Source organism: Lygodium microphyllum, chromosome 9 (genome assembly GCF_053477565.2).
Source record: "Lygodium microphyllum isolate KBCC chromosome 9, Lygodium_microphyllum_v1.1.10, whole genome shotgun sequence".
Classification (NCBI taxonomy): domain Eukaryota; kingdom Viridiplantae; phylum Streptophyta; class Polypodiopsida; order Schizaeales; family Lygodiaceae; genus Lygodium; species Lygodium microphyllum.
The window spans coordinates 20,395,766-20,408,155 of record NC_141143.1 but is presented as its reverse complement, the minus strand read 5'-3'; the positions used below and the strand labels follow the sequence as shown (position 1 = coordinate 20,408,155).

The 12,390-nt window shown below is 44.0% G+C and overlaps 1 protein-coding gene across 8 annotated transcripts in view; it reads left to right on the top strand.

Moving 5' to 3' along the window:
• The window catches only part of EMB2820 (Cytidine/deoxycytidylate deaminase family protein), a 225,124-nt gene that overhangs the window by 171,414 nt on the left and 41,320 nt on the right, over nt 1–12,390 (top strand). For all 8 annotated transcript variants that reach the window (XM_087684387.1, XM_087684384.1, XM_087684382.1 and 5 more), the window contains one exon: nt 1,967–2,072. In XM_087684387.1, coding sequence (XP_087540513.1) covers nt 1,967–2,072 — 106 coding nt within the window. The remainder of the gene's footprint in view (nt 1–1,966; nt 2,073–12,390) is intronic.

Here is a 12,390-nt window from a genome sequence, read left to right as displayed (position 1 = left end):
AGGGGTCTTCCTTTTATAGCTTGGGAAGGTAGTCTGGTTGGTTGGTCTAACCATATTATGAACCTTGCCTAGTCGGCCAAGGAATATTCCAATATCCTCTTTACCATCTACCTGCAATGCCCCCAGACCCTCTTTAGGGGGGCCAACGATTCCTCAACCAAGGGCTAGTTCAGCGGCTCTGAACCTCAAAATAGGGATCCTTGAGAACTCCTACACCTCGCACGATGCATTGTGCTTGGAGTTACTACCAGCATAATTACTCTATCTAACCCAAAGGCTAGATCCATAAAAGTCACCTTTTTGCTATCCGGTCACAATGCACATAGAAATCATTTGACATACAAGTCAAGACCCACCAACCAATGTTTGGGCTCACACATGGTTTCTCCTCTTAATGGGGGCCTTACAACTTAGAGCACCATGGATTATCGCTGGCACCTTGTGAGGATGGGGCAATGAGCAAATCTAACAGTAGTGAGTGAAAAAAATGTGCTTGTCTTGATCCAATGGTTCCACCCCAAAGAAACCAAGGCATGAGACCAACAATGTTGCTCAGGACTACTGCTAGGGACCTACCAAGACTGTAGAGGCGATGGATATCTTCTTTTGAGTCGTTCAAGAGGTCACCCTAGTGAACTCAAGGCATTGGACCAATGGTGCCCAAGGGCTTACAATGATTGCAAAGGTGATGAAATGTCGTATAGGACTTAGACCTTCTGTTTGGTTTTTTTTTGTTTGTGTTTTTTGTGTTCAACCTAGCTTAGTAGTTTGTACAAAAGTGAAATGAAACTACGCAACCATAATCAAGGGTGTTAGTGTAAAAGTATGACAAGGTAGTTGCGGTAACTACAGTGAGGAGTGTGCTAGCTACTTGGGATCTTGGGTGAGCAGTGGAAGCCCATGATACTCTGCTTGATGAGGCAAAATGAAATTATGCTACAGAAATGTATGGGTTGTCATTTGTTGGGATGCCTAGAATGTAGATGGGAAAGACCCTCCATCATCCACTCCCTCCGTGGCCGATGGGATCAGGTGCAAGGCGAGTCCAGGGCTTGTCAGGAGCTCCGATGTCATTTCATGCGCACTTGGAGCGGCCAGGACCTGTTTTTCGTGATGCAGGCAGGCAGCCCCAATTGGCGATAACCCCCCCCCCCCCCCCCCCCCAATTTGTGACTTTGCATCAGCTCCAACTAGTCTGTTGAGTATGAGCACTCCGCTGTAATCGGTTTTTTTGAGTAATATAATCAGCCACATTTTATTTGCAAAAAAGAAAAAAAGATGGGAAAGATGAGGGGGATGGAATAGGTATAGAAAAAAAGGGGGACAGACCTATTGTGTTTGCAATAGTGTGAAAGTTATAAAGAAGAGAGGAAGGAGCAGCAGCAGGGACAAAAAGTGTTTTTTTGTTTTTTTTTGGGGGGGGGGGGCAGCGAAGGTCCAGTGCCCAAGCATTACATGAGTCAGCAGCTAGTCAGGAAAAGAGGCATGAGCTGGAGGAAAGGGAAGGGAAAGAACAGGATGAGGGGAGATGTGACATGGGGAAGCAGGCCAGGCAGAGTCTTCGTAATACAGGCTTTTGTTTCTACCATTTTTTGTCCATTCCTTTCAGATTTTCTCTGTATATTAACGTGTGATGTGAAAATAGATGTTGATATTCATCTAGTGGATTTTGTTCTTAAATTGTGAAAATGATTTGATTTGGTCCTCTGGATTTAGTTAGTCAGCTGTATTACCAGTCAATATGTCCAATAGTTACTGATCTGGGGGCACCTAGAGGGGCTCGGCTAACAGCTAGGTCTGCAATGAATATTATGAGAGTTGAGATGGGAGGCTTAGCTTTTACTGTTAAACGTCTTTCATTGCATTTTGTGTCTTTTGCAGATTAACTTAGCTCTTTTTGAGTGTTCTTAGTGTGAAAAACAATACATGGTCTGGTTGTCCTTAAAATACATTGACTTTCGTGCAGCTTGAGTGGGGATCCAAAATCTTTTCAAGGAGAGGAACTGAGGAGTATTTGTGAGTTCATGAGAGCAGCTATTATCCAGTCACTAGTTGCAGTTAAGAAACTTCAGGTATATAACTACAGGGGTTGCAATCTGAATCTAGGAGCTCAAGTATGACAAAAGTCGTTTAAAAGCATCTTTCCAACTTCAAGTGACTCAAGTGTTTTTTGTTTGGTGACAGTATCTTGGTGCCAATTGATTGCTAATCAGCTGAAAGTGTGCATATCATTGCCTCAGACTAGATAATTGTCTTCATAGTTTATGAAAAGTCACCTAAAGCTGTAATATAGAGAGCCTCAGCTTCAGCAACAACATCGTTTCATATAAGTCAGTCTCTTCCAATGACAACTCGTACTTTATCACCCATTGGATCCCATATCTCTTGGCCTACCATGCTTACCCAAATTTCCTTCACTTATCCTTCGAGTTATTGCTACTTCAATTGTAGTAATTTAACCATCACTACCCTTCAAACTCTCCCTTTGTAGAGACCAGATTTGCCTACCTTGGTAGACAAAGGTTTCTATTAAGCGTTATATCCATATTCACATCTTACTTCACATCACCACTATGGCATGAGTCCCATAACTTTTCGAGCTTGTAAATGTCCATCATATGCATAGGGTCAACATCTCCAACATCAGTATGCTCTCTTTTAATATTAATATTTTCACTCCACACTTCTTTAATTGGATTGAGGAGCTCTACCATTATGTTCCCCTTTAATCTACCTTCACGAGCCACCAAATCAAATCAAGTGATGTCTGAGGGCTTACCCTAGGTGGATAGACATGGAAAGTCCTCCTCTAGGAGGGTTTTCTAGTGTTTGGACCTTGGCTAGGTTGGGGTGGAGACCATCCCTAATGTGGATCTTCACTACAACACCGACCATGCTACATAGATCCCTAGATCCCTAAATCATCCTTCCTTCCTAGTTTGCTATGGGTCTGGCAATGTTTGTGGTAGCGGCCTCTAGCATGCTAGGAGGAGAGTGTGACAGACATCTTGTCATCTGGAACCCACAGATCAAAGTTTGTAACAAGTTGCAGCTAGGAAAACACTCTCACATCCAATGGGATAGTTGGGAGGCTAGCCCTGTAAAGAAACACTCAAGCACAAAAGATAACCACAAAGTGTACGACAAAACACAATGATAGAATAGTAGAACTCAATAGTGTAGAGTAACTAAGAACGAATGCTGAAAACACACTATACAAAGTGAATACAAAACCTCGAACCTCTTGTTGAGAAACCATTTTCTTCAATTCATCTCCTTTAGTTAGGGTTTCGCATTGACAGCCCCAAAAAGGGCTGGCGCCCTTATTCTGAGCACTTTATCAGTGGGCGCCCACATCATTGGTATGCCACCCTAGATTGTGCATGCCTATTTATAGGCCACCTCTTCACACATTCAGTACACTCACTGTTTATTCTTTACCTCTCTCTTTTTGTCATCAGACACCCCTCCACTCTCTCTCTAGCCTCTCCATTGCCCCCACACCTCTTGCAGGAGGACATCGAGGTTCGGGTTGGTGGCTTCTTCCTCACCATCTCCATCACCCTACTTGCGTTTTGGAGTCCATCATCTGCTGGCGTCATCCTCACATCTTGGCGACAACTCTTACACCTTGGCAACCATCCTTATCCATTGGCGTTAGTCTCTCTCCATCATCTAGGCACTCCTTGCTTGCGTTTCAGCCTCTGGAGGCCTTTCCCACAGTTGGCGTCTTCCCCAACAGGCCCCACACCTTGCGTTTTGGGCCTCTAGCCATCTGACGTCATCATCCTCAGCTGGTGTCATATTCTCCTGGCTCTCCACATTACGTTTGATCATCCTGGTGGCTTCTGCTTTGACTTGCGACCCCCTCTATAGTTGGTGTCATCATTTGAGGCTGTTGGAGTTTGTGTTTGGCATCCTGGCCCCCACTTCCATCATGTGGCATTTGCGTTTTGCAGTCCAGGCTCTCCTCCTAGCGTCAAAGGACTGCATTCTACTCCCTCGGCAGCCGGTGATCACTCTTCTCCACTCAGACGGCATTAGAGGACTGCACTTTAGTCCCTCGACAGCTGTCCTTCACCTTCAGCATACATCTTTGCTATTCCTATTGCCGGAGGACTGCGTTTCACTCCCTTCACTATGCAGATTCCCTACAGGTGCTGCTGCCTGATTCAGACAGGACAGTGCAGTTATCTTTTGAGCTTCGGTTCCATTGTATCAGCTTTTCTCCTTATAGCATGATTCAGTGCATCATCATCGTGTTCTTTTGAGTTTCTTTTCTTTCTCAGTGTTTGCTGTACACACTCTGTGTTTCACCCTGCAAACCCTACTGTCTCTCTGGTACGTTGTTTTTCTCAACACCTCCATGTCTCAGAATGGACTAGATCCTGAATCTGAGCAAGCAGCCTGCAGCTAAGTGAGCAGCTGCTGTAAATGGCTGAAAGCAGCTGTGCAACCTGCAATGTTGTGAAAATGCAGGGCTGAACCTGGAGAAGACTGATGTGATGAGGTATATAGTAGTTCGAAGAACGCTGACAGTGCCTGGATGATGTGGAGATGCTATGTAGCAGGTGCAGACAGCAAATACAGGTAGTAAATGCACAGCCAACAGTTTGAAGGTGATGTCAGCAGTTGTATGGACAGGTTGGGCTGAAAACGCAGCCCCTGATTATGTTGCCTAGCTGCAGATTTGTTCCAAGAAGGCTGAAGTAAATTCATGTGCAGCAAATGCAACTGGAGGAGATAGCTGATCAGGGCACTAGGGTGATTAGCAGCACCACAAACTGAGATATCCACCAGAGGCATGTGGACAGTAGCGGAACAGAGTGTCAATGACAGCAGCAGGACAACCAGGATGCCATGTGGCACTCCAACCTGCTTTGCTGCCTGCTGCCTGCTGCCTGCTGCCTGCTGCCTGTGCACTGCCCACCTACCCACCTGCCCACGACCCATGCCTGCTGCTGTCTGCAATGGTGCTGACTGCCTGCCCGACCCACCTGCTGCTGTCCGCAATGGTGCTGAACTGCCTGCAATCATGGTTGTCAGGTATGAAAAATATTGTACAGTACAATATGATAAAATATGGTTTTATTAAACGGTACCTTAATATTTTTAAAGGTACGGTACGATAAAAATACATTAATTTTCTCCTAAAAACTACTTAAAATCTAATTTGTTTTTGACAAAAAAGGGTAGAGAAGTTGTTTGAATCTCAAACAACAAAATCCCATAAGAGAACCGTATTGGTATAAGAAGCATTTAACTTATCCCAAAGTGGGAATTGGACTAGAAAAGTAGTATCCATTATGTTGGTACCTTATGGTACTAATACATAAGGTACAGTACCTATAGTATGGTATAGTATGAACCCTTTCATATGTGGTACTATTGCAACTATGTCCATGACAATGTCCACCCTTACCCACGCTATCTACCTAGCTTGACTGCTTGTCGAGGAGGTGTCAATCCTCTAACATGTCCTTGTAGATAAATGCTTTGGCCTACTTGTGGTAGTGAATTTGGTGGTAGGAAAGCATACTTGTTGCCCTTTTTGGTGGTTGGTGACGTTAGGCCCATGAAATTCAAGATCCATGTGCGAATGGTTGCTACCCTTTGGAGATTTGGAATGGAAGGTAGTCATTCTTTGTAAGCTTGGGTCCACATCATTGGCAAGAATTGCATCTTTGGAAATGTTGCTTGCAATCCTAAAATGAACAACACCAGCAAAGACCAAATGGTAAGATCTTAAAGGTTGTATCATGGGCTAATTACTGATTATCTCCAAGGTTGAAATGAGTGAATGGGACAATGTCGTCGACTTCATGTAGATATACACATCTTCAAAGAATGATGTTTGACCTTATTGTTAAAGGTGATTGTTGCCCAACTAATAGGGTCGAGTATTGAGTAGGAGATGCTTATCTGATGCAGAAGTGCTGGGCAGGAACAAGGCATGTGCCAATAAACGTGTTATGCTCGTACCAAGCCAATACTACTTCTACCTCAGAAAGTGAGGCAGTAATCCAAAGATGCTTGTTGTTGGGGAAGTTGGGGTCAAGACCTTCATGGGGCGATGCCTCTCCACTTGTAACACAGCTAAGATGTTATGTACGTCATGATGTTTTGCTAGGTGAATCCATAACTCAAAATCACATCCCTCCTAAAGATCTCCAAACAAAACTAGAAAGTTGAGATTTGTTAAGTAAAATATTTTAGAGCCACATGGTTTGAAATAATGACAGAAAAGAACCCAAAAGATAATGACAAAATGAGTACCCAAAAGATAATGGCAAAATTATCTATGGAGTACTTGCATTCAGCCTTATTAAGTAATCTATTCGCATGATAGATATAGCAATCAGTTATGGCTATATAGTTAGGATATGTGAGGGCAGCCCCTACTGCTATAAGGCTAGCATGCATATGTACATGGAAGGTCGTAGTCCAATAGAGGGACCAAGGAATTGGGAAAAAGGATGTGCAATGTGTACATAATAGTTCATAAAACAGCAATTGTATCTGATGTTACCCACCCAAGTAGTGGACTGCCTTAGTTGATATTGGAGTGTGCATTCTATTTATTGGAATCAGGGGTGAGGTTGCCATTTAAAACAATATGTCCAACTAAGGTCCCCTTAGTAATGAGAAAGTGTTGCTTACCTAGATTAAGAGGCAGGCTAATTTCTTTACATCTCTGAACACTTTCTCTAGTTCAAGAAGATGCAACTCTAGGGCTGGAAATAGAGTCATTCCCTTGTCACTTGAGAAGACAAAAAGTCATCTAAAAATATATGAAAAATTTTACTAAGGAATGGTTGGAAATTTATGGTCATGTTGCATTGGAATGTGCATGGAGCTGTCTCAAGATCAAAAGTGAGCTTTTTGTATTGCAAGGTATTCCATTGTGTGGCAAAGGTAGTCTTTGCAGGGTCATCTGGGCATATACCCACTTGGTTATAGTAGCTAATGTCAGAAGCGTATGGCTGGATTGAAAGAAAGAAGTGAACATGGAGCGAAGAGAGAGAGAGAAGGAGATAGTAGGATGCTGAAGGCTCCAGAGAATGTATGTGGAATACAGAAGACAGATATATACAAGGGGTTTTGTGCGAATAACCAGCCAAAGTTCTCTCTCAACCTGCAAAAAACTGAAGTCACTGTAGCCACAGCCAGGCTTGCCATAAATAGGCAAGAAATAATAGAACTGGCTGACAAAATAAAACAATAAAAAATAATAAAAATACAGTGAAAATTTGCTTGTCATGTGGCATAAACTGTCCACCTAGTCCACATTGTCAAAACCTGCTTGGACCATACTAGTGGCGATTGCTAAAACTACTGCCAACCTGCTCCTGAACATGGTACGACTCCATAATCTGCCCTAAACTGCCTTGTACATGCCTCTGCTCATCTTGGGGATGACCAAATCTCTAACACCCCCTCCTAGATCTTGGATGCGGCATAAGATTGAGGGATTTGAAATGTTAATGAAGAAGAATGGCGTGAGGAAGTGCCTTGGTAAACAAATCTGCCACATTACCTCTTGCAACACTCCACATCAATGGTCTTGTCCAAGAACTTCTCATGAATGTAGTGATACTAGATCTCTATATGTTGTGTCCTAGCATGGAAGACGGGATTTTGTGCCAAGGCGATGCAATTCTCATTGTCTCAATGAACTTTCTTAGGTTCAGTCATAAAGGTGGAAAGCAAACTAACTGCAAAGCACAAATCAATCCGAGTATTCAAAGGCCAAATCATAGTTGTCAGGTACGAAAGGTACAATACGGTATGGTACGATAAAATACGGTACTAATTGGTACCTTATGATTTTATAAGGTACGGTACGATATTAGTACGAAAAAAATTTAAGATGATTTTTTTAATAACAAAAATCATAAATCATTAAATGATAGATCATAGAATACATGTTTAAAGTGGAAATAGCCATTTCATTACAGAATAAGATGAATACATGAGGGTGACCATCGCGGTCGCATGGGCTAGGCAAAACATGTGATACAACTATAGTCTACTATATCTGATACAACAAAAAAGAGAGACCTGTGTCATATGAATCTATGATGAGGCATCACTATCATCATCATCAGAACCATTTGAGTGCTCATCAAGAGAGTCTGAAGATGACTCCTCGGCATCTGATGATGAGATACACTCATATTCATCCTCACTGATGAGGTTACCATCATCATCAAATGATGGCTCCCTAGGTGGTGGCTGTGTAAGCAAGGGGGGGATGTCATCATGAGGCACAGGATGTGAGCTACTAGAGCCCCGCCTTACATATGTTTGCAAGCCACTCGAACCACCCCTCCTCGATGATGGAGGACGTCGAATGGCCATACCCCTGCTACCACCTACTCAAACTCCTCGCCCACAAGCACGTTGACTGCGAGTGTCACAAGTATTTGCTGCTAAAAGCTCTCTATAGAGCTCTGCAAATATCATCTCCTCCTCCTCGTCCAGCTCCTTATGTATACTCGAAGAGTGTTGCCTGTCAACTTGAATGTATCAACATTCACCTACGCAATGGAGTGATGCACGTAAGTTTGATCATTGTAAATGCTAAAGTCTAAATTGTAAAGTATAAAGTTTTAACTTCAAAGTTCAAAGTTTAAAAGTTAAAACAAAAAATTTTAAACGTTATGGTTAAGTGTTTAAACTTTACCTACTTCGGATTACCTATGCTTATCATAGCCCTCATCATGCGTAAGTTAGTGCGGCAATAGACTAGCCGCTCTAACTGTCGTGTGCTAAGCCAATTGCGAATCTTTGTGTGAATGAGAGAATAAGCACTCTAGTTTCTCTCACATGCACCCAAAGAGCAATCCTGGGCAAGGACCCTCATGGCTAAGGGCTGAAGGGTCTCCAGTGTGTATCCAAAGTTTTGCCACCAATATAAAGGCTTCACAAGTGACTCTCTCCAACAAGTGGGAGAAGCAAAAGCCACATGCTCTCTCTGATCTGCATAGCATCCTAGCTTCTCTAGCACTGCATTGTGGTTATCCACAGGGACCACACGAGTCAAATAAGCAAAGCTAGTCTGAACAAAACTCTCTATCATCCATGACTACCGGTGACTTGTAGGCCGGATGTACCAATGCGGCAAAACCATGAATGGGCTTATGCATCCACGCCCAACTCCTCTCTGCTATCTCTAAAACATGTGCACGCTATGTCTCTGTGATCACTGTACAAGCACGTGCCTCCACCAAGGCCGCACTAAAGAACTGATCGAGAAGGCCCATGGTAGACCCCTCACAATCACTCATACGTAACACCCTATAAAAGGGAATCACAACAATGACAACAACATGAACTTTTTGCCAAAACTGCTCATTAAGGAACAAGCGCTGCATGGCTTTAGCCTCCTCTGTCTCATGCTCATTCCACTCATTCCATAGAGTGGACACCACTATTTGACCGGACCTCATAAAGGCGCTCCAGCAATAACCACATGTAAGCAAAGCGAGTTGAAGAAGGCTTCTTCAACTCTAGTGTGCTATGCTCACGATACATTGCAAGCACCTTTACCTTTATTGTGAAGAATGTGACGATTAATGTAGCTTTGCGAACCATCCTCTTCACCCACTTGAGCTTCCCAATGTCCTCCATGAGCAAGTCCAAACAATGACTTGCACATGGAGTCCACACAATCATAGGAAACTCGGTCTCAAGCAAACAGCCCATGCGCCGACAATTCGATGCATTGTCGGTAACAACTTGGACCACATTTGAGGGGTCCACCTACAACCACAATTTACAAATTAGAAGTTATGTATAAATCAAATTTCACTTATGAATCATGATATTGTCATAATGAAAGAAAGTGAAACAAATTTAAAACACAAATTGCAATGTCTACCTCAATGATAGCTTGTCGAATGTAGCGGTAGATGAATGCGGCCGTCGTTTTTCTTCCCCTCTTGCCGGTATCTACGGCCCGCAGAAAGTAAGTATCAAGTGGACATGAGACGAGTATGTTGATGATGCCGATGCCTTGTTTCTTACGATCACTCCATCCGTCAGTGAGAATGAAGCAACCGTATTTTATCCATGCGGCCCGAACAGGATTAAGGGCTCTATCAATCCTCTCATTCTCTTCATCAATCTTTTTGGTCCTCATGTCGTTGTATGTGACACCGGTCCATCCTTCACATGGACCCACATTGGCAATGACTTTTACCATCTTCTTCCATTGCTCTTGCTTTAGGACATTGAATGCAAGATTGCACTTAATCATCGTGCATGCAATTTCAATGTCTGCATGTGGTTGCCTTTCTCTAATCCACGCACATGACCAGGAGCTTGAGAGAGAGACAATTGACTCTCCGGCACCGCATGAGCCTCTACTCTTTGTCTTTTACCGAAGCCGAATGCAGATGTGGAGACCCCACCACCAATGGTAGAGGCCTCTCCCGCATCAGTTGAAGATATGCCCACATTGGATGCTTCCTCGTTAGTAGACATAGGAGTTGGTGCCGATAAGCCACTTCCTTCTCCTCTTGTGGATTCCCCTCTCATCTTGGCAAGAATCTCCTCCGCAATGTTTTGAGGGATTTCCTTGCATGGAGCAACTTGCCCCCTCATCTTGGAAAGATGTTGGAGAAGCCGAGTTGCACCACTTATATAGCGCTTCTTGCAATACTTGCATGTCCAGTGGTGGGAGTTAGACTTCTTTGTGTCCCTCTCCACATGGATCTCATGCAAATTGAATGCCTCGTGCTTCTCAGGAGTCATGGTGCGGATGACAGATAAAGAGGCGAGAGAGAGAGAGAGAGAGAAAGAAAGTTATGTTAACGTCTTCTAAAGACCAAAACTGGCCTATGAGACAAACTGTGATACAACTGATGAGGTCCAGCTATCCAAAATAAAAGTGCTGAATGAAAAGCTAAAAACTGGAAACTGAAAATACGGTGCTGTGAGTGTGATAAGTGTCGTGTATGTGTATGTGCGTATGTAGCTCTGGTACTCCAGATAATGGCTACAAAAGGGGAACAAATGTCGGCTGTGATAGGGGAACAACTGTCGGCTGTGATAAAGTGATGCGATGTGTATATGTAACAGATGCAGGGAGATATACTATCCTGGGATGTAGTAGCAGCCGTCGAAGTCGCTAATAGCAGGTGATCCCTCCTGGATGCAAGATGTGGTACATCGGTGGTGGAGAAAGAGCAAACTAGAGATCTGAGATCCAATGTGTCGAGTGTCGTCGGATCTCAGTCTGCTGTCGATGTAGATCAAGAATCCTCCGGATCTCCTGTCGGTATGGCTGTGGGGTACGAAATCCACGAATCCTCGTGCGGTGTCGGGTACGCTGGTCCTCAGCCTGTTGTAGTGTGAGCTTGGAGGTCTGGCTGGAGGCTGGTACAGTAGCTCTCACTCTATCTGTCTGAAAGACCTGTGTAATAGTCGTCTGGGTGGGCCCCTCTCTGACTGGGACTCGCTGTGTGCTCTGCTCTCTGATGTGCCATGCCTCTCCCAGAAAACGGCCAAATGATCTCTGATCCATATCAGTCATACATCCTTGAAGTGAGCTGCTCAATGTGTATCTAGATCTCAACTCTGAGTATGTCGGGCATCTGAGAACAAAATGCTCCTCACTCTCCATCTCTGATCTGCAAAGGGGGCATATCCTCTCCTCCCGTGGGATGCCACTGGCTCTGCCACTCTCAATCATAAGCTGATGTGATGATACCCTGAGCTGTCCAATAAGAACTCTCAATCAATGTGGCATATAGATCTGCATATATCTCGGAATCTCTATGAATCCCTGCTCTGATATGCTCAAGAAATGTGTATAATAATGTGCCATCTTTGGTGGCAGTGGCTGTGCAGGGCTGACCCATGTCCTCTGTATATAAATATGCCATATCTCCTGTCTGATGACTTTGTTCCTCTCACAGAGAGAGAGGGTGTAAGTGGGAGCCTGAGTATCATATAGAAGAGGTGGGAGTCTATCAATGTCCAGCCCATGTCTGTCAAACCAAGCTCTAGTCTGTGCATACCATGATGTGGTATCCCCCGCTCGAGCCATCTCTTGAGATGCCATATATGCTCTGTATGCAATGCGATCTCTGTCCATATCCTGAAATCTGTGTAGGAAGTAGACTGTCTGAAATAATGCCTCGACTAGCATGAGCGGTGTGGCAAGCTCTGCTCGCACAATGTCATGTGGGACTGAGGCCTTGCTGCAAATCAATCTAGATATCATGATCACTTGAGGTCTCTCCATCAATGTCCATACATAATCGGCAAGGCCTGGCCCCCATATAGCTACTCCATACAGCAGTGCTGGAGTGACTAGAGTATCAAAGAGCCACCCCTTGGTGCGGTGCTTCTGGAAATGTGCCTGATGACACTGTCGCTCCA